At 47.8% G+C, this 22,846-nt stretch overlaps 2 protein-coding genes across 4 annotated transcripts in view; both read right to left on the bottom strand.

The window, feature by feature from the left end:
- The window catches only part of ADORA2A (adenosine A2a receptor), a 28,335-nt gene extending 15,932 nt beyond the window's left edge, over window positions 1-12,403 (bottom strand). Inside the window, exon 1 of one of the 3 annotated variants that reach the window (XM_080986371.1) lies at window positions 12,352-12,403. The gene's annotated coding sequence lies outside the window, so the exon portion shown is untranslated. The remainder of the gene's footprint in view (window positions 1-12,351) is intronic. The other 2 variants (XM_080986372.1, XM_080986373.1) reach the window with 2 other exon arrangements.
- A 5,735-nt stretch (window positions 12,404-18,138) lies between these two features.
- Window positions 18,139-22,846, bottom strand: part of SPECC1L (sperm antigen with calponin homology and coiled-coil domains 1 like) — a 52,181-nt gene continuing 47,473 nt past the window's right edge. The window contains exon 16 of the mRNA XM_080986202.1: window positions 18,139-20,971. Coding sequence (XP_080842328.1) covers window positions 20,882-20,971 — 90 coding nt within the window. The 3' untranslated portion in view covers window positions 18,139-20,881. The remainder of the gene's footprint in view (window positions 20,972-22,846) is intronic.

The raw sequence follows: 22,846 nt of genomic DNA, 5'->3' as shown, positions 1-22,846 counted from the left end.
CTGGGCCCTGCTGGTAGGATCCCTAGGGGCCACTGCAAGAACAGGATGCTGGGCAAGTTAGACTAGATGGCCCTTGGGGTCTCTTCCAACTCTGAAATTAGGAGTGCCAACTTGGCCCCGCGACCGTGCGTGCCTGGGGCCATGCCCTGGCACAAACATTTGTGCGTGCCCAGCCCCTTTATGGGGAATTTTGTGAGGGCTTGGGCAGCCAGGGCCCCAGTAAGTTGGCACCTATGATTCTAAGATAGCCCTCTGGCCTAATCCAGCTCCTTGCATGGCCCTACTGAGGTTCTGCATACACACATTGCCATTAAAGAAGACAGCTTCTTCCCCCAAAGTATCCTGGGATCTGTATCCCGTCCCCGCCCCGCTGCAGAGCTGCAATTTCCAGCAACCTAACAAACTATAGTTCCCAGTTGCCTTTGGGGGAAGCTATGGGCTTTAGAAAAAGGGACGCGGGTGGCGCTGTGGGTTAAACCACAGAGCCTGGGACTTGCCGATCAGAAGGTCGGCGGTTTGAATCCCCACGACTGGGTGAGCTCCTGTTGCACGGTCCCTGCTCCTGCCAACCTAGCAGTTCGAAAGCATGTTAAAGTGCAAGTAGATAAATAGGTACCACTCTGGCGGGAAGGTAAACGGCGTTTCCGTGCGCTGCTCTGGTTCGCCAGAAGCAGCTTAGTCATGCTGGCCACATGACCCGGAAGCTGTACGCTGGCTCCCTCGGCCAATAAAGCGAGATGAGTGCCGCAACCCGAGTCGGCCACGACTGGACCTAATGGTCAGGGGTCCCTTTATCTTTTTATGGGCTTTAGATGCACGCTGTGTCTGCAGCCTAGCAGGGTCCCTTTGTAACACAAAAACAAAAATGCTCAGGGGTCATCGACTTACTGCCCGCCCTCCCCATCCTTTCTAGGCACAGGTTCACAATTTAAAGTGCTGTATCCAAGTGCTTCTCTCCCCTGCCCCCCCCCCCCCCGCTGCAGTGTTTTCTCTGCAAAAACTCTCTCTTTATTGCTGAATCAGGGGGAAATGACAATTCGGGTTTTCTGCGGATTTCTGTTTGCTCCGATCCAGCAGTAAAGAGCAGTTTTCATAGGGAAAGTGCCAGGGGCGAAACCGATAACAACACTTTAAAATGTGGACATATGCCTAGAAACACAGCACAAAAAGGGAGTCTGGATGTGCCTAAAATGCACATCGGGGGTTGGACTAGATGACCCTTGGGGTCCCTTCCAACTCTAGTGTGATATACTATAATAGTGTAATATACTACATATTTAGTATAGCATACTATAAATGTAGTGTAGTATATTTAGTGTACCAAAGAAATATAGTGTAGTATATTTAGTGTACTATAGTATATCTTCCTTTCTTAATGTACTTTGTGCACCTTTCACCTTCTCTTTCATCACCCTATTTTTTATAACTGAAATTATTTTAATAATTTTTTTATATATATTTTTAAAGGGGGGTGGAATCCAGTCTGACCCCCTGCAATGCAAGGATCTTTCATCTAATGTGGGGTTTGAACCCACGACCCTGAGATTAAGAGTCTCATGCTCTGCTGACTGAGCCAGCCATCCCTCAGGCTTTTACTTCATCAGATCCACAAGGGCAATCTTGGTAGGCAGGTATGTAAAGTGTAAGGGGGGAGGAGCAACTGAATGGGCTCGAGATGCAAAGCAAGGACTGTCAGGTTGAAATGTATGCTAAAGTGGCGCATGTTTTGCAGCAGAAGATGGGCGGTAATTTATTCTGCATTGCCATTGTGGGGAAGGGAACCATTCACAAGAAACAAGTCACCGAACACAAAGATATCCATCCGGGCATTTGGGACACTTAAAAGAGCAGAGGCGGGGGGAACCTACAAGTAACCATCTTGCTCTCCCCCAACTTTGCAACAACTCTGCAAAAAAACAGGTGACCACACCTGGAATACCATGTCCACTTCTGGGCACCCCAATTTAAGAAGGATGTTGACAAGCTGGAACATGTGGAAAGGAGGGCGACCAAGTTGATCAAGGCTCTGGAAGCCAAGCCGGATGAGGAACGGTTGAAGGAGCTGGGTATGTTTAGCCTGGGAAAGCGGAGACTGAGAGGAGATATGATAGCCATCTTCAAATATCTCAAGGGCTGTCACGTGGAGGATGGAGTAGGCTTGTTTTCTCCTGCTCTGGAAAGTAGGACTGGAACCAAGGGCTTCAAGTTGCAGGAAATGAGATTCCGACTAGACATACGGAAAAACTTTCTGACAGTAAGAGCTGTTTGACAGTAGAACAGTCTCCCTCGGGAGGTTGTGGGCTCTCCTTCCTTAGAGGTTTTTAAGCAGAGGTTGGATGGCTGTCTGCCATGTATACTTTAGCTGAGATTCCTGCATTGCAGGGGGTTGGACTAGATGACCCTTGGGTCCCTTCCAACTCTATGATTCTATGAAAAAAAACCTCAAAAGGTTCCCTGGGACACAGCAAGAGCTCTTTTGAGGTGTCACAGTCAGAGTGCTTTAGGAGGCTTGGCCGCAAACTTAAGGAATGCTCTCTATGAGAGACGGGTGCTCCCAAGACCCTGAAGGCAAATGGATGGGGTCAGGTGTTCAAATCTGGCTGCTTTTATCCCTACTCTGCTCTGAGGGCACTTGCCGCTAGGAAGAGGTTACAGGGAACCAGACAGAGGGCCTTCTCGGTAGTGGCGCCCTCCCTGTGGAATGCCCATGTGAAAGAAATAAGCAGCTATCTTATCTTTAAAAGGCATCTGAAGGCAGCCCTGTTTAGGGAAGTTTTTAATGTTTAATGCTATACAGTGGTGCCTCTGGTTAAGAACTTAATTTGTTCTGGAGGTCCGTTCTTAACCTGAAACTGTTCTTAACCTGAGGTACCACTTTAGCTAATGGGGCCTCCTGCTGCCGCTGCTCCACTGCCGCCCATTTTCTGTTCTCATCCTGAAGCAAAGTTCTTAACCCGAGGTACTATTTCTGGGTTAGCAGAGTCTGTAACCTGAAGCATCTGTAACCCGAGGTACCACTGTATTGTTTTTAACACTTGATTGGGAGCCGCCCAGAGTGGCTGGGGAAACTCAGCCAGATGGGCAGGGTATCAATAATAAATTATTATTGTTGTTGTTTTGTTGTTGTTGGCTATCAAGCAAATGAAACACATTTGGGACTTTTCAAAGTCCCATGTGCCACAGAGAGCTGTCTCCTAAAGGAGCTCAGCTCAGGTGCCGAACTGTTCCTCCGTCGTTTGACCCCATGTGCTTTTAGAGAGACCATTCCAAAGCACCAACCTGCTTCCTCTCACACAAGTTGCAAGGGCAGGGCTGATGTCGGGAGAAGCACAGAGTGGCTGGGAGGGGGCAGACCTAGCAGCCCCCTTTCAAAACTTCAAGCATGCCTTGATTGATAGCTTTGGAAACTGTGGCTGTTAATCACCACAGTCACTGAGGCACAGCATAAACCCTATGGCTGCCTCTCCCACTGGGTGCACTTCTGAGGCGTCTTGGTGACCTGCCTATTACCAGTAATCAGAGGAAATGAAGTATTAATCACAGGCCATTTCCCTTGCAGGTGTTTCTTCCCCAAAAGCAAGGTTCCTACAGGAAGGTGCTTGCTGCCGGCAGGTAAAAGACCCAGGAAGCAAGTGGAGCAACGCTGACCTTGAAGTGAACTTACTAAACAAATCTTCGTTAGCCTGAGGGCCACAGTCCCTCGCATGGAACCTTTCAGGGGCCGTGTGCAGGTGGTGGGCGAGGCCAGGGGGAAAGTGGGTGGAGCAATAGGACACACAAAAGCAAGATGTTTCTGCACACACGTTTTCCGCAACCTCTGTCGATGCAAGCCAGGGGCACCATCATAGTTCAAGAACACATTCCAGCCCTTGAGGAGGGCAGGGCTGGCAAGAGATGCTCATCAGAGGTGTACCTAGGCTCCCTTGCATGCTTGGCAAGGAGCCGTATGGGTGCCCCCCTCCCCATCCCTTGAAGCCTGGCAGCTCTAGGGTTGCCACTTTTGTTCTGGCAAAATACAGGACAAGGCGAGGCAGGGCAGTTGGTGGGTGATTTTTATATGGTGCAGAAGCGACTTCAGAGCAACCCATTGCAAAGTACTCTCTCTAGCTCAGTCGGTAGAGTGTGAGACTCTTAATCTCAGGGTTGTGGGTTCAAGCCCTATGTTGGGAAAAATATTTACGCACTGTAGGGGGTTGGACTCGATGGCATCTCGTGGTCCTTTCCAGCTCTACAGATTCTACGATTCTGTGATTACAGCCTAACAGGATGCCCCGTTTGGAATTTGTCACATACATACACGTGAATTTGTAAATATGTCTGCACTTGGCTACCCAGAGCTTAAATGCATGACTTTTCACATACCTTTTCAAACACATGCATTTGGAGAGGATCCCTAACTTTGCAGAGATTGTGAGAGAGAGAGAGAGAGAGAGAGAGAGAGAGAGAGAGCGCGAGAGAGAAGACCATGGGACAAAACAGTAGCATTTTACATTGAAATAAGGCACAATCCTGTATTATACAGGACAGGTGGCAACCCTAGGCAACTCCCAGAGCAGGGAAGGAGCAACCTGGGAGCATGTGGACAGGCTCTTGGCCACTCCAAGCCAGAGTGGGGAGACATGATTTTGTACACACACACACACCTGGGGCTTGTGCCCTTGGCAGGAGCCAGCCTGGCCAACCCCTAGGTACACCCCAGCTCCCGAGGGCCGCATTCAGGCCCCGGATGTCCTGCTCCCTCTCTTCCCCACACTGCCTGTATGGACAGAGCCAGGCTTGATGGCCCCAGCAATCTCCTGCAGCTGACTGCCAACTTCAGCCGGGACAGAGACTTTTAAAACACTACATTTCAGAAACGCAGCTTCTGAAGCCTGCAGACGATTTGGATGCCGCCCGAAGCTCTGTTGCAATTTGCGCTCCTTCGCTACTTCCCTTTAGCACTTATAAATGCTACGTCGTGGCAGGGATTTGTACAGCCTGATTATTTTGGCAAGGATCCTCCCTCAAATTAACACAGAGAGCAGCCATGTGCTGGAATTAACCCTCACGGAGGCGACACTTCAGGAAGCAGACGCAAACGAGGAGGCGCAAATGAGAGGATTTGTTTTAGCTGTCCAGATTCCCACAATTTCGTTGACTTGGTGCTTTCCTGTGTCCTCGGACGAAACTCTGCTGTGGTGCCCATTTCCTGGGGGGTTCTGCAATGCAAGGGGAGCTCTCCACAGCTCAGGGCAGAGCAAGGCACAAGGATGCTGTGGCTCAGTGGCAGAGCAGCGGCTTTGCATACAGAAGGTCCCAGGTTCAATCCCCAATGACATCTCCCAGGTAGGGCTGGATGAGGGTTTTGGCTGAAGCCCTAGAGAGGCACTGCTGCCAGTCATTATAGACAACACTTGTGTTAAATGGACCTCAGTATAAAGCAGCTTCTTTTATTCATAACCTTGAGGGCTAGAAACATCTTATTTTTAGGGAAACCCCCTTTTTACATGCACAGGTTTAAGGTATAAGGCAGCCTCCTACATTCTAGCTCGGCTTTTGTCAACCAGATGCCCTCCAGACTTTGTGGTCCAAAACATCCTGATGGTATCAGGTTTGTGAAGGCTGTGGCTGCAACAAATCTAGAATAACAGCAAGAGGAGCTGACCCTTCAGAAACAGGATGCAGGAGCCATGATGGATGGGAAGCAGAATGTACACTTTGAAGCGCGGCCCCAAACGATGAATATTCTGTTCAGAATATTCTTTATTCTGAATATTCAGAATAGTCTTTCAGTGCAAGGAAAGAGAGGAGCTGAAGGAGAGTGCCAACCCCACTGGCTTTCTGAGGTTGGCAGGATCCCCAGCAGAAGTAGCTCCCATCTCAACAGAACAGCCGACAGGATTAGGCCAATGGCCCATCTAGTCCAGAATCCTCTTCTTACAATGGCCAACAAGATGCCCCACTGGGAAACCCACAAGCAGGATTCAAGTAGGGCTGGGTGATACCTGGTTTTCAACATCGTGATACGGGTAAAGGTAAAAGGAACCCTGACCATTAGGTCCAGTCGTGACTGACTCTGGGGTTGCGGTGCTCATCTCGCTTTACTGGCCGAGGGAGCCGGCGTACAGCTTCCGGGTCATGTGGCCAGCATGACTAAGCCGCTTCTGGCGAACCAGAGCAGTGCACAGAAACACTGTTTACCTTCCCGCTGGAGCGGTACCTATTTATCTACTTGCACTTTGACGTGCTTTCAAACTGCTAGGTTGGCAGGAGCAGGGACTGAGCAACGGGAGCTCACCCCATTGCAGAGATTCGAACTGCCAACCTTCTGATCGGCAAGTCCTAGGCTCTGTGGTTTAATCCACAGCGCCACCCGTGTTCCTAACATCGTGATATATCAGCAGCTAAATACCACAATATGCTGATAGGGTGGTACCTTGGTTCTCAAACTCAATCCGTTCTGGAAGTCCACTCGACTTCCAAAACATTCGCAAACCAAGGCGCTGCTTCTGACTGGCTGATTGGCCCCGGAAACAATGCTGACAGCTGAAACGGATGTTCAGCTTCCAAAAAATGTTCGCAAACCAGAACACTTGCTTCCGGGTTTGCGGCGTTCGGGAAACGATTTGTTCGGGAGCCAAGACGTTCGAGAATCAAGGTACCACTGTATATCACGATGTCTGGAATGTATCTCGGCTGCTGCTGCTTCCTCCCCATCTTAAGGGAGGAAGAAGCAGCTGAGATACATCACCCAGCCCTGAGCAAGCCCCCATACCGCTTTGCCATTGCAGCAGGGGGGTTCCTGCTCCTTCCCCAGGGGCTGAGCACCCCACCAGGAGGGCAGCTTTGTCCCGCTTTCCCACCAGCCTTCACTGTGGTTCAGGCCTGAGCTTCTCAGAGAAGCCATTAGATGGGATTACGAGAGAGGATATGTTTGGGGGGTAAAAAAACACAAGCAGCCAAGCCTTCCTCAGGAGAGCAAGCTGCAGATGTGGCCTCCCTGGGTTCAAGTTCTCACCACCACCTGCCAATACTGGGACTAACTGGCAGCTTCATCACTGGACACTGGGAAGGAATTTTCTCCCAAAGGGCCCCCTGCAGAGCCACAATTTTGATCCTCTCTGATGGTTCTTCAGAGACCGCAGGAAACACACTAGGCATTTTCCCTGCAATGGGCCAAGGAGTAAATTCCGAGAAAAGAAGAGGGGCTTACACCCGAGTAAACAGGCTGCACAAGCCTCACCCTTGCACCATCAGCTTCTCAGCTGCAACGTGGGCACTTAGCTACCTGAGGCTGCCTAAATATTCTTTACACTTTTACTGTCCTTTTTAATTGTTTTTTTCCACCTGAGTTTAGCCTTCCAAAGAACTACTGGAACGACTTCAGGAACATTAGAACTTCGTCAATTCCCGCCCCCACCCTGTGGGCTTAAAGTTTAATCCGCTTTTATTGTTTCCAATGAAAGGAACATCCACAGGGCTTTAGGACATGGGGGTGCCTAACTCCTGGTGCAGGGGTCCCAAGTAAATGCTTCTACCTCCACCCTGGAAGACCCCACAAATTTGGGCAGGAGTGGGGGGGGGGAGGGGAAATGAAGTAGACCTTCTCCACCTAGCTCAACACCCAGATAGAGATGCAAACTGGTGTAGCGGTTAGAGTGTCAGCCCAGGATATGGGAGAGAGCAGGGTTCAAATCCTGACACACAGCCATTTGAAGCTCGCTGGGTGGTGCCCATGGACAGTCACTGCCTCTCAGCCTAACCTTCTTCCCAGGGCTTTTTGTGGGGAGGGAGAGAACCATGTATGTCACCTTGAGCTCCTTGCAGGAAAAGGTGAGATATAAATGCAATTCACAACAACAACTGCCCACTCCCCAATCATCAGGTGGAACATTTGATGAACAGGAAGAAGGCCACCACACAAACAAACAAACAAACACAGCCAGCAGCTAATCTGCTGCTTTCAAGGTGAGTGTGGCGTGCCCACTTTCACTGCTGGCAAGCAGCCCCTCTTTGGGTCAAAAAAAAAGCCTTTCGGCCCACAGGTGGAGGCAGAGAAGGAGGGCCAATGTTCATGACTCTGCATATGAAGCCACCTGGGGTCTCAAATGTACCTGAAGAAGCGTCTCCACCCCCATCGTTCTACCCGGACACTGAGGTCCAGTGCCGAGGGCCTTCTGGCGGTTCCCTCATTGCGAGAAGCCAAGTTACATGGAACCAGGCAGAAGGCCTTATCAGTAGTGGCACCCGCCCTGTGGAACGCCCTCCCACCAGATGTCAAAGAGAAAGACAACTACCAGAATTTTAGAAGACATCTGAAGGCAGCCCTGTTTAGGGAAGCTTTTCACGTTTAACAGACTATTGTATTTTAATATTCTATTGGAAGCCACCCAGAGTGGCTGGGGAAACCCAGCCAGATGGGCGGGGTATAATAAATTATTATTAACATTATTACTATTTCAGAAGCACCCCGTGTGATGCCAAAATCCGGTGCCCCCCCCCCATCAACACCACTCACTTTCCATTCTACATCATAGTTGTGGCCCTCCCGGCAGCACCCCCAAGGCTCAGTGCCCAGTGAAACCAAACCAGTCGTACTCCCCTAAATCAGTCACTGGGGTGGAGGAGAATCACAGCAGCAGAGAATTGTAGAGTTGGAAAGCATCCCAAGGGTCATCAAGTCCAACCCCTTGACATGCAAGAATCACAGCGAAAGAAGGATCCCTGACAGATGGCCATCCAAGCTCTGTTTAAAAACCTTCAAGGAAGGAGACTCCACCACCTACTGTGGTTGTCCGTTCCACTGTCAAACAGCTCTTACTGTCAGAAAGGTCTATCCTGATGTATAGTCAGTGCACCTCTGACACCCGAGATGCGTATTTTCAGGACCTGCCCCTATGTTTTGTGATGGCTTTTTCTAGTAACTGTAAGTTTTGAAAATTTGTTTTTTTAATTATTGCTGTATTTTAACTTATGCACCTCACCTTGGGACCTTAGGGTGATGGATGGGTAATTAACAACAACAACAACAACAACAACAACAACAACAACAACAACAAAGATTCCACCCATGTGTGAATCAGATGATTCTACCCTCTCTCCATCTCGGCAAGGAAGGGGCCTTAGCAGAGTCAGCCACAAGCACCCAAAGAGGGCGTGTGTTCTTGGGAGAGTGCTTTGGGAAGGATAGTGATGCCTGGGGGCCAACACTGCTTCTCCCCATCAGGCCTGAGCCTCTCCACCCCTGCCATAAATGAACATCCGCACCTTGTCTGAACCATGGGGCAGGGAAACAGCCTTCTCCTCCCCTATGCAGCACCCCCAGCCCAGAAGCTTTCCCCCCAGCCCAGGGCCAGCCTGCTTGGCATCTTGCAGCCTAATCTATTTGCCACATTAAAATGGGTTTCTTAATCTTAAACAAATTATATTAAAATGATAGTTAAGCGCATTGATCTTTTAATGGAGATTCAATCCAAGAGGCTCTTCCACCACCCTAATCCAATTTTGCAGCCTCGTCCCCATTTCCTGCTGTCTGCAGCTGCCTGGCATAATCCATTTGCGGAACACGATCCGAAAGAGGTGGCAAGCATGGTGCTGGTGGGGGGCAGGGGGCTTCTTTCATGAAAACAACCAGACTATTTGCAACCCCCCCCCAAAAAAACCCATTTAATTGATTTATTATACAATGCATCTTCTCTCTCCCGCACCTCTGCCACAGCCCCAACTCCTCTAGGCAGAAGGATTTTGCTGAGAAAAAGTTCAGAGAACAATAAACACATTAATCTTTCAAGGGGCCACTAGACTCTTTGGTTCGGGTCCAGTAAAAGATTTTGCTTTATCCATTCTGCCTATCTCCAGCTTCCCCAGGACAAGCACAGAACTCCTTGTGCTCCAGATACATTCTACTTACTGTCCGCATCTCCCCCTGGTTCCTGGTCTTCCTACAAACACACAAACGCACACACAAACCAGGAAGGGTGATGAGAGCCCTGGCTTCCTATCCACCTGATTTAACCAATGGCCCTGGCCTGAGCCACCAGATCGCCTCTCTGCAGGATCAATCCTCTTCCTCCCTTAAGCCAAGAGCTTCACCAAACAGCAAAAGGCATCATTGCGCACCAGTGTTTTAGGAAACTTTCAGGCTACTGAGGACGGAGACAAGCAAAAGCCAACTTTACCAATAAATTTACTTTACAACAATACAGTGGTACCTCGGGTTAAGTACTTAATTTGTTCTGGAGGTCCGTTCTTAACCTGAAACTGTTCTTAACCTGAAGCACCACTTTAGCTAATGGGGCCTGCCACTGCCGCTGCGGGAGCACGATATCTGTTCTCATCCTGAAGCAAAGTTCTTAACCTGAAGCACTATTTCTGGGTTAGCGGAGTCTGTAACCTGAAGCGTCTGTAACCTGAGGTACCACTGTATAGCAAAAACTAAAACAGGAGAGTGGGCTGCTGGATGAATATCAGGTCTCCTCTAGCTTGCTAAGCACTGTGCAGAGGGAGGATCCGTTTTCTGCAAGGAAATTGGAAGGATGATGAGGAAGACCCATGAAGAAAGGGGGGGGGGCTACTGGAAGGTAACTGTCTAGAACCCCCTAGACTAGAACCCCAGGCACTTTATGCTTCAATCTGAGTAATGAATTCAGTGCAATGTACCACCTGGACTCTCTCCTCCCTTAAAGGATCCATGGATGTCTCCATGATGAGCATGATGCATGGGACTTCAGCAACCTCTGCAAAGCTTCCCCCTCACAACCCCCCTGCCAGGTTTGTCCCCAAATGGGCCCATTTCACAGATGGAGAGCAATGGCATTGAGGCTTGCCACACTCAAGCAGCAACGTGCTGGACAATGGAACGCAGGAAGGCACCTCCTACCTTTGCTCTGCGTATCTCACTGTTACCTACACTGACTGGCAGCAGCTCTCCGGCAGGGAGCCTATCCCAGCCCTACGTGGAGATGCCGCAGGTGACTGAACCCTGAGACCCTCTGTATGCTCCGTCACTGAGCTAGGAAGGCTCCTAAACTTTGAGCAACCCAGGATCAGACCCTGAAATGGGGACCATTGTGCAGCTGCTGCTTCTTGGTGCTGGAAGCAGAAGAAGCTGCCATGGGTGTAGCCAGGATTTGGGGGGGCAGACCTTTTGTTAGGTGGGGCAGAAGCTCAGTTTGCTATGCATTTTTATTGATTATGGGGGGGGGGTCAGCTGCCCTTCCCTGCCTTTCCCCTGGCCAAGCCCATGATGCCCATATAAATCAGTACTGGCTACACATCAAAATGGTGCCTCCATATGTTGTGAAGGCTAGTAAAACAGATCAGCCCGGACAGCTCAGTTGGTTAGAGAGTGGTGCTGACAATGCCAAGGTTACAGGTTCGATTCCCATATGGGACAGCTGCATATTCTTCCATTGCAAGGGGGTCGGACTTAGATAATCCTCAGGGTCCCTTCCAACTCTACAATTCTATGATCTAGATGGTCCCAGGTTGAGGAAGCCTCCTATCCAGGCCTAGCGAGTGGCTTTGCAAGATCCTGGCCCCAGAACAGCTCCACTTGTCGCTTGTGGCTCTGCTGTCCTCTGAGCTGGGAAGACCCTGCACCCTTCTGCATGCCAAGCGGGGGCTTTCCTGCTGGGGTACTCCTCTATCCCACCCCACCCCACGGTCTCCTCAAGGAGGGACGCCCTCAGGGTCTGCCCTGTAGGTCCCCTTCTAGACCCAGAACTTGGGTGGTCTCAGGAACTTGCCCTGCGCCAAAACCAAGCAGCAGCAACAGCAGCCCTTTCCCGGACCATGCGGGGGTCCCGGCCCTGGAGCATCCTTAGACGACCCCCCCCCCCAAGAAGACTTCTCTTCACATGCTCTCTGCTTCCTACTCATCATCGCCTCTCGAATTAGATCTCTGGACCCTCACAGGATAGGGCCCCTTGGTGCTGAGGACCGATCCGCCCCCCCCCATTGCCCTACTCGGATCTCCGGACTGAGGCTCCTCCAGAAACAGTCGGCAAACAGGGGGCCCTGAGCTTTCTTGTCCCCCCCCCATCGACAGGGAAGGGGGGCAAGCTCTCCTTGGGATACTCCCCCTCTTGAACCTAGCCTCCCTCTCAGGGCTGTTGTGCGGGAAGATCCAGGCGCCCCCCCCCCCCAAGCAGCGAAGCCTCTCCCCAGCGAGAGCCGGCCTTGGGGCTGGCCTCGCCAAAGGGGAAACTGAGGCAGAGGCAGAAGCAGCTCCGCTGCCCTCGGAACTTTGCCTCCGGGGTCCCACAAACTCCCCCCCTATGGAGAGCATGGTCCTGCCGTCGCCTGGGAAGGCAGGAGACGGCGCCCCCTCCCCGGCATAAAAAGTCCCGCGAAGCTCCGACGCCCGCTCACCTGCCGCTTCCTCCCGGCTCGCTGCTCCGCGCCGACTCCGCCCGCCTCGCCTCGCCTCGCCGCCGCCCGGGACCAGCCCGCCACTCGCTCCGCCGAGGCGCAGCCGCCGCGCCCCCTGCCGGCCCGCCGCCGCACCACGCGGCCCCTGGTCCGCCGCGGAGGGGCGCGCCTCCTCCCACCAAGGGCGCCCCCTGCAGGCAGACCGGCGCTTCGGTGGTGGGGACTCGGCCGGGACGCCCTTTGGGACCTCGCCTGGCAAAAGGTGCCAGCGCCCCACTGCGCTCCTGGCTCTCTGTGGGGCGGGGGGGGGGGGTGGCTAGCGGAGCAGCCACGACCGGGCCGGGACCCAGAAGAGCGTCTCTAGCAGTCTAGCACCCCATCCCGCGCAAGCAGAAAGGGCGCGAGGGGAAGAGGAGGAGGGACGTGGCCTGTAGGGCTGGCTTTCTACTTGCAGGGATTTCCTCAGCAGCAGAGGGGAGCCTCGCCGCAACTCAAGCCTCCTTTGCAGCTGGCTCAGCAGAGAAGCGAAGTTGGATCCTCCGTTTGAAGCTCACCTCCGCCACGATTCTTTTTATTATTTACAAGATTTATAGGCCGCTTTATCATATATTCATGTGATATATGCATATATATACACACACATTCAACAATGCCTAAGAGTTCACCTTTACACAATGACAGAACTGTTGAAAGCCACAAGAAGGACATCAGCAGTCAGGATCATCTGACTTTTCTAAGACAATGTTTCTATTTGTTATCTAAGGAAGCACCAAGAGGGCATCCTTTGTTAACCTGGAAAAGAGTTGCATCATGACAGGAACTCAGAAACAAAAAATGTGGGCTATAAAATTATTTTTAACACAGGCAAATGCTGTGACTGTTGCCTTTCACCTAATTTCACTCTTGGCATTTCAGAACTGTGGGATATAGTTCAATACATTGGACTTAGCAGGGCCTACTTGCCATGGAGCAAATATCTTTTTACGCTGCAATCCTAAAAAGAAGGCTGCAGCAAAAGACGCAATAGGAGCCAGCTCCAACTGAACCTTCCTATCCCTCCCCACATGACCATCTGTCATCAACAGCTGACTTTGGGGGAGGATTATGAGATTGGGGAAGAGGACAGACGAGCAAAGACAGCCTCAGGGTCTGCTCTAAACTGGACTATCCTTTTCCAACGACAGGGACCTTTATACCAGCAACGGTTCCTTGGGAAGGATCCTGATGGCTTTTTATATGCCGATATTGACCTGGGTCGCACATAACACCAAACAATGGTTTATTAAACTCTGACTTAGCTTTATGTGTGAACCCAGCCCAGCAGTTTAACTATGGTTTATTAGCTATTCTTAAAGGTTGTTAACCAAGGTTTGTGACAGCTTTACAAACCTTAGTTTAACGTCAACCATACCTTAGTGTTATGTGCCAGCGTGCATCTCTTCCTCTATGTCATTTAAGGAGCCACAAAGCTACAGGGCTGCAATAGAAGAGTAATTCTTCCTGGTTAATGTCTCTTTTAATGAGAGACAGGTGGGGAAAATAATAAACCAAGGTTTAAGTGACCATCTGCCAGGCATCTCAGCGTTAACTATAGTGAAGATTAAACATGGCTTACTGTTATGTGCAAAACAGGCCATTGTTTGATGCTGTTGCTGTGCTTAAATGAAGTTTCTTGTAAACTACATTTGTATCCTGAAAGGCGGGATATAAGTAATTGTAACAAACACACTTAAATTTGGGAGTAAGCTCCGTTTAATACAGGGGGACTTTGATTTGAGCAAACATTAACAGGATTGAGCTTGACAAATGTTGATGTGTTTAATCAGAGAAAAATCGTCTTCGATATTTACTAAAGATTGGAAGCCCCTAATGGACTTTTTGCATGAGAAAGAAAATGAACTGATGGTATCTGGGTCTGAGGTTGGAAGAAAATATTGGTTTATAGAAAGTGGAATTGCTGGGTGTTATCTTGGAGTGGATGTTTTGAATAATTGTCTATATATAAATGACAGATGAAGAATCAGAAGTTCTTTTTTTTTCTTGTGGACTACCAACTCCCTTAATCTTTGACTGCTAGCTCCATTTGCTGAGGCTGATGAAGACCAGTCGTGTGACAACATCTGGAGAACCACTAGTTAGCCACCCCTGGCTTCATGAAAAGCAGCAGTTTCAGGTTATTTGAACATTGCTTTCCAGTAATAGAGCTGGCAGTGGGCCACATCATACCAACAGCCTCACATGCTGGTCTTCTCACTGATGCGGATGTGGTTTGCTCCCATTTTCCAGTTTATGTATTCCGGGCCAGTCTGGGGCAAAGGCAGAGTGCCTGGAACGCCACTTGCATGGAGACAGTATAAAGCCATTGTCGGCAAGGATGGGCCATGCCTGTCTGGTGCCTAGCAATTCCAAACCCACTCAAATCTAATTGCAATTACACATTTGAGAGTCCTGGCTAACTCGCTCATTTCATAAAGAAAACATCTAGACCTTAGAATAATGGACGCGCATGAATGAGCATTCTTATTCACTTTACAAAAATTCAGAAGACTTACCGTAACTTTATCATCTTTTATGTTTCATTGAGTCTGTATTGTTTGTATATAATGCAAAAAAATAAACTTTTCCCCTAATACATATATGTAAATAGCTGCTGGTGGTTGTCTCCTTTTATTTTGTCACCTATCCAGTTTTATTTTCAAATTAGTCTTAATTGACGTCACTCTGATATTTTCCTTTGCCTTTTAACTATGATGTCCTGGCATTACTTTTGTGTTTGGTCTTATTTTTCCATTGTAAAACTTACCTGCTGATTTGGTATTATTTTGGTAATTTTTGAATTGTATCTTACTTTAAAACAATAAATGAATATATGCAAAAGAGAAGATGTGCTGAACAGAAAGGAAATGAAACCCCAGCAAAATGCTCATTTTCACAAATGGGGAGGTAGCTGTAGGTAAGGAGCAATTTAAAACTTTACCACTTCACATTAAGCAAGAAAGGGGACTTGCCAAGGTGTGAGTGTTGCTGTTTTGCAGTCTGGATGGGAATCCAACTTGTCCCACCATCAAGGCCTGCTTGGCTTCCAGCCTCACTGATGTTTCCCAGAGAATAACTTCAATGCACTTTCAATATTTATTACACACAGGTATAATGGAGTCTGGCTAGTAAACTCCTAGCAGGAAGTCCTATTTCCTCCCCAATAAGCCGCAGTGTTTGATCTCTGTGGGAAGAGATGTTATTTAACCACAGATACCTTTCCTAAGCAAAGAACTGGAAGAATAATTATTCAAGTCACACAGCATGGCCCAGCGAGGAACCAGGTCACACATGCACTTGAGTGGTGATGTGAATATTGTTAAAATGGCCTTTGCCGACTTGGTACCTTCCAACTATTTGGGGCTACAACTCCCAGTGTGCTAGGGCTGATAGGAGCATGGTGGCGCTGGCAGGGACTGATGGGATTTGTAGTTCAAAATAGCTGATGGGCACCTGGCTGGCAAGCATGGATGAAGAAAATTGGGAAGTTGGAAAAATACTAGACTTCTGCATGAAGGCCTTTTCTGGTTATGAAGGGAGGGACAACTTGAGCCACTCTGGTTCAGTCCTGAACGTTCTCAACAAGAGAATGGGTTATGGGTGGATTCCCTTTAGAACATTTAGGATCTCCTATCTAAAAATAAGTTAATGGCTTCTGCGTTCAGAGTCTGCTAGGCACAGATAGGTTTATCAGTGCCCAATAAGGATGTGAAGTACACCTAGTGCCTCGCAGTCCACCAGGTGGGATCACACTAGTTTTCCTGCAAGGACTGCACTGGTTATAAATTCCTTTCCAGGCACATATCATGAGTTGGTGATGACCTCTAAGGAACTGGTCAGACCTCACCTGGAGTACTGTGTCCAGTTCTGGGCACCACAGTTCAAGAAGGACACTGACAAACTGGAACGTGTCCAGAGGAGGGCAACCAAAATGGTCAAAGGCCTGGAAACGATGCCTTATGAGGAACGGCTAAGGGAGCTGGGCATGTTTAGCCTGGAGAAGAGGAGGTTAAGGGGTGATATGATAGCCATGTTCAAATATATAAAAGGATGTCACATAGAGGAGGGAGAAAGGTTGTTTTCTGCTGCTCCAGAGAAGCGGACACAGAGCAATGGATCCAAACTACAAGAAAGAAGATTCCACTTAAACATTAGGAAGAACTTCCTGACAGTGAGAGCTGTTTGACAGTGGAATTTGCTGCCAAGGAGTGTGGTGGAGTCTCCTTCTTTGGAGGTCTTTAAGCAGAGGCTTGACAACCATATGTCAGGAGTGCTCTGATGGTGTTTCCTGCTTGGCAGGGGGTTGGACTTGATGGCCCTTGTGGTCTCTTCCAACTCTATGATTCTATGAACTAATTGGCTTAGGTGCAGGATGGCTTACAGACCCATTTCCTGCCCATGCCCTAAGATCTTTGGTGGAGGCTCAGCTGATGGGGATGAAAGGAGCCTGTTTTCTGTGCACAAACTCAACCAGTAGGACTCTTTGCCCACTGTATGGCAAACCCCCTTCCTGCTTAGGTAGGCTTTTCTAGATATTTAAAAACCTGGTGCTATTATCTGCTGCACCTGTCTCCATTTTGCTATATTTGAGTAATATTATTGTTACAGCTGGTCTTAATTGTTTCTAGCTGCCACGAGTGTTGTGTAAGCACTAGGAGGGCAGGATATAGATCTATATATATATATATATATATATATATATATATATATGGAATAAAAAATAAACAGTGAGGTCTTGATACTAAGCACTGCAGAAGTGGCTATTCCCTTGGTGGGGTGTGCGAATATTTCCTTGAGTGATAAGCAACCCTTGAGTCGAATGCCAATTAAATCCTTTTGCCACGGAGCCAAAATAGCACTCACAAGAGGGAGGCACCAGTAGGCTTGGCAGAAATCTGAGATTTAAGAGCATAAGAGCAGCCTGCTGGATCAGGCCAATGGCCCTAGTACAGCAACCTGTTCTCACAGTGGCCACCCCATAAGCCTGTGGGAAACCAGGGAGCAGAACATGAGCCCAAGAACACTTTCCCCTCCCCTGGTTTCCAGAAATTGGTATTTGGAAGCATCGCTGCCTTGGAGGAATAGAACAACCTTGAGTACCCTCAACATCATCCCACGATGTGAGCATGCTCAATGCCGACAGAATGCTGAATGATGGTTGAGAGGAAAAAATCTGGAAACTGGGTGTGAAGAATGGAGGGGTTGGAACAGGAGACCAGAGGAAGAGAGACTGAAAGAAGAAAGGAATCAAGAACCAACTTAGGGTCTGGATAGGCAAGTTCCTGGTTCGCACAGAGAAGCAATTAAAAAAATGATCCCAGGGACGGAAGTGAGAGCTGTCCAGAGAAGTAAAAAATGTGGTCAGCAGGGACTGTGTGCCCACTCCCCTCCTCTTGCCCAAATGAGTACTGAGTATGCTGACTGCTGGGGATGAGTGTGGTTGGAACCCTGAACAAAAGCACCTCACCCTGCTGCCTCCTGTGTAGTTTATGAGACGGAGGTTACAGATAGCTATGCCTTCAAAGCACCTTTGCTCATCTAACACAAAGACCAAGACAAAACTCCAGGTCAGACCTCACTAAAGTGTCTGCAAGAGAATCCCCCAAACCGCCAGGTATTGTTTTCACTTGCTTGTGTTCTAACACCATGAGCTCCTTTTAATTTCTTTTTATAAAGCAGACACATTAAAATGCGGGGACATTTGCAGGATTCTAAAGAAATGCGATTAAAAACCCCAGGCACACTGTTGGCTGTTTTTACGGTATATTAAAAATATTTAATAGAACAAAAACAAAACCAGCAAGAAATGTACTTTACAGTAACATGTTAATCAGTCTTTAAAAAGCGAATAAAGAATGGAAGAATACTTATGTAGCTTGTTATCTAACCAAGAGCAAAGATTTTCTTCTTTTGCAAAATGGGATGTGTGTTTTTTAAAACTTAATTTCCTTCATCCCTCTGAGTGCTTCTTGTCTTGATGAAATCATCTCCCTTGGTAGTTCAGTCTTTACCATAAAAGGTTTTGGATAATCAATGCAAGGAAACACATTTTTTCTTTTCCTTGTGCTCCATCTGCAGAACGTTTCCCACTCTTCGGTTCTTTTGCCTTTGCCCTTCACTTCCTTGCACAACTCAGTCCTCTTTTCATCAATGCCCTCCTGATCAACTCTCCCCTGTGGCTGTAGAGGAAGAGTTTAGAAGCAGGATTCTGCTCAAGATGAGTCTCGTCACCCCTGGACTCAAGCAAAGTCCATAAAATAAGATGCTGTCGAGTGTAGGAGGAAGACAGCTCACTAGAAAAAAAATGCTTCTTCAATTGCAATGCAATAAATAAAGAGAGGTGCACCTGTAGAGCAATACATCTGAGGTTCACAAGCAAGGGACCTGAAGCAAATTCCTTTGTACCACAACAGTAAAGCATAACACAGCGAGGATTATCTTTAGTACCTCATTTTAGGGCTAGCAAAAAGTTGGGGGGGGGGACTTTTGGGGGTTTTTTTGAAGGGTGAGTTCCATTTAAAAAAACTGCAACTCTTTGTCCCTAACTGGGAAATGCTAACTCTGTTCACTCAAAAGCCAAAGTCATTTAGGTATTTGCAGGAACTTTTGATATTAGCCTCACAATTTGAGAGGAAGGAGAAAAAACCACTGGAAAGTAGGAGTTGAATTTAAACACTTGCAATGGGAGCTCACCAGCCATTTTATAGCCACATGTAAGTTTTGCTTGTATTCCTTGAGCTATGAAACCATGTACAAGGCAGGGGGTACTGGAGGCACAATGAAAGGGTCAAAGTTTATTCCGACTTGTCCCAAAATTCAGTTTGGCACCTGCTCCTGTCATAGTGACTCTTCCACAGCAGACCTTGGACTGGGGCTACATTCGTGACCATTCATATACCTATGACATTCAAAAAGTGTCCTTTAAGAGTTCCAGGCACACAGAAAGGATTGAAAAAAAGAAAGAGGATTATTTCTAGTTGGGCTGTTAGGGAAAAATGAAAGCTAAATACATCTATAAGTAACAGGGATATGGGGCTCATCAAAATGGGGTACTCAAAAGATCCCTATTCCTCAGCAGTAACTGGGTCTCCACTTGGCGGGGACTAACAGTTGCTCTGCATCTAGGAAAAAGATGGTAGGCGCTGAGGCCTTCTTAGAGAAGGACAGAACCATAGAAGCCTCACTGCTGCTGCTACCACCAAATGTCTGAAGTCTTTTGTGCACTGCCTTGCAATTAGAGCTCCTCTTACCTCAGAGCCAAGTAAGGCACTTGCTTTAATGCTTTTCTCCCAGAGAGTTGTGCCAAGTGGACTCAACACCACAGTACAAACGTCCTGAACTCTGCATTTCCTTCTCTCGCCAGCATTGATCCCATATTTTAAACTAGGCTTATAGGAGGTCAATTTTCAGCTCACAGGCACAATCTATGAATCATGGCTGCTGCTCCTATGTATGCTCCATTCATTTAAGTCATTCCTGAAAGGGAGGCCCATGGAAGGCCCTTTTAGATAAACCCTGGGAACAGGCAGCAGCTACTGCTGCTGCTTTTGGCAGACAATCAGATCAGAACACACCGCAAAGCTACCTGCAGGCCGTAGGGGCAAGAAGCAGTTATTGCTAGTTGCAGAAAGTTCTTTTCTGAATAGGAGCTTAACCTATCCAACGATCAAAACAATCATTTCAACCAGTTTAATCTCAGGTGATGCATCATCTGAGCTCCTGCAAAGGAAAGGTTACACTTTGCCAAATAAAAGTAAATTCCATATAAACTAAATTCTCTTGGAAGCACAACAAATTGCAGTGTGTCCGATCACCTGCACATGGTAATATCCTCAAAGTTGGGAATCAAATGTGCAAGGCTGGAATCCATCCAGTAATAAAGTTGGAAGCCATGGAGAAGAGAGGTAGGCTTAAACACAGACTCTTCATTTTGTGCACTGAGAGTAGGCCAAGATTTGACACCATTCTTCAGTCAGGTGAACTCAATGGGAGAAGACACCCTTGTACTTCCTATAAGAATTGTGCACTTTGAGGAGCTGGAGATAGAATAAGGCAATAACTAGGTGATGATTAAAAGTTTTTCCTGTACTTAGGTGAGGAGCAACAAGCAGAACATCCACCCAACCGCCAGAGGTGTTTTCCATGAAGAAAAGTCTTGCAATACAGTCCTAGAGACTTCCTTCCCTTACGTTTCAGCCTTGTCGATTCAGTGGCATCTCATTCAGTTCACTCTTCACCAACGGAAGTTTGGAAGCTTTTTGACACTTGGCCTTACAGGGTCATTTGTAAAGTTCAGGCTTCACAGGCTAATAATTTAATCCAGCTCATTTAGCTATTTGGGTTTGCCCAAGTGCTGGGTTAACGAAACCTTGCTCACCAAAGCCACTCAGAATGCTGTTTTAGAGTTTCATCCAAAGTCAAGAGGTGTTGGTTGAGCTTAGTGTGTGGTGCTGGGATTGTGCTTCCCCAACATTTTCTATTGCTGTTCCAGCTCTCAGGTTTCAAAGTATTTGTAAATCGCTGTAACGTACAACATGACATTCTGCCAGTCTGGGCGTTCCGTTCGTACCATCTCATTAATGTCCTACCAGAGGGAAGGAAGAGAGAGAAAAATATATATATAAACAGATATCCACCTTGCAATAACTCTTGTACTCTGTTAATCATAATCACATCTATAACTGGTCATCTGTAAGATAGACATTTAATAAGCAAAAGCTTGCAGGCTCTGCTTCTAATTCTGTAGTGCTCAGCTTATCCTGGGGGTGGGTGGGGAGCAAGGCATACCTGGGAATTGTAGTTCCACATGTGAACAGTTTGTGTGTAGCTTAAAGTACAAGTCCTGTCTTGCTTTCGGAATACCTACATATTAATTGCATTACTGGATGCTAATTTGCTGCATATCTGCTGCTCTCCTGCTTGCATTGTGTTCTCTGGTCAACAGAGATGATAAATGGGAGTGTGAAAAGGCAAGAGGAAAGTCATATAGCTGGCTTTTTGCGAGGAGGGGGAATCAGGGTGTCTAAAAGGAAAAGGAGATCAGGATTGGAGGCTGTCCATTCTGCACCCCACCCTGCTTTTAGCTCTGGCTGTCCATGTCTGTCGGTGGGTCCCGTGGACTTGTTAGGTGAGCCTCTGCCCTTCAGCCCTTACCTGCAGAAGGGAAGCAACAGTACCCCTAATGCTGCCATCCATGGCCCTCTTGGGTCCAAGCCAGTTCCACCTTCACTGGCTACTGCATAGTTTATAAGTATTAACCACAGTAGCATTCCCCATTGTGAACTCACAGACAATGGCTGGCAGAGACTTGACCGTGAGCAAGGAGAGCTATTTTTAGATTTGCTTTATAGGTTTGCCTCCTCTGAACCACCAAGCAGAATAAAGGTTTGACCTCCATGACAAGTACAAAATGGCACCGGTTTTAACCGATTTCCAACAGTCATGAGCTGATTTGTTAAGAAGAGACACAGGGCAGTGCCGGATTTACGTATAAGCTAAACAAGCTATAGCTTAGGGCGCCACTCTCTTGGGGCCTCCAAAAAAATTAAAGAAAAAAACCCCTAGATGTCCATTTCCCAAATATAAGATGATAAAAAAACCAAAAAAAAACCCCTACATATAGCAACAGTGTTTTGTGTTGTGTAGGCTCCTATGATGTTAAGTAATGGGCCCCGCCTGCTAGCCTGCTCCCTAGAATATCACTGGTTTGCTCATTTCTATATACAGGGTGCCTACATTCTGCATGGACTGGTTGCATGGCAGCATGTAGCATGCAACTGCAGACTGCAGTGCAGCACAGTTGAATGTCGTTGTATCTGTTATCTAATATTAAAGAGTGCTTGTAGACTGATGATCAGGCAGCATAGACTAAGGATATGAGTCTTATGCCTACTGATTTGATTTCATGCAATACATAATTTATTTATTTTGATCCCATTATGGCTTTAGATACCTATTAGGTCCATAAATTACCATATAGCATATATTCAACACAAAAAACAGTGACAATTTGTTGTTGACAAAGGACAGCTGGACATATAAAGGGCCCCGTGACCTTCAGTAGCTAAGGGCCTCATCAAACCTAAATCCGGCCCTGGCACAGGGTCCCACAATTTTCATTGGGACTGCAGTATGTGGGCAGGTTTAACGCTCCCTTACCCAGCTGCAATCATGACAAAATCCCTTCTTGTGGGATTGCCCCACTGGATGCCAAAGTGAAAAGATCACAGCTGGGAAGGGTTAACCTAACACTCATGTCCCTGTGCACTGTGGTCTGCATGATGATCTCTCCCCAAATAGGAAAACAAAACAGGGTGCGCTGTCTAATAATGCATATAGTGTTGAGTCTCGTCTGGCCAAGAGAGTGAGAGCACTTGCAGGGCACTAATTTATAGTCTTGTTTTGCAATTTAATCGCACCAGCCTTATTTTCACAAACACAAACACACACCCTCTCTTTA

Source organism: Podarcis pityusensis, assembly GCF_964106645.2.
Source record: "Podarcis pityusensis genome assembly, chromosome: 16".
In the NCBI taxonomy this organism is placed as follows: Eukaryota; Metazoa; Chordata; class Lepidosauria; order Squamata; family Lacertidae; genus Podarcis; species Podarcis pityusensis.
This window is presented reverse-complemented; position numbering and strand designations above follow the sequence as displayed.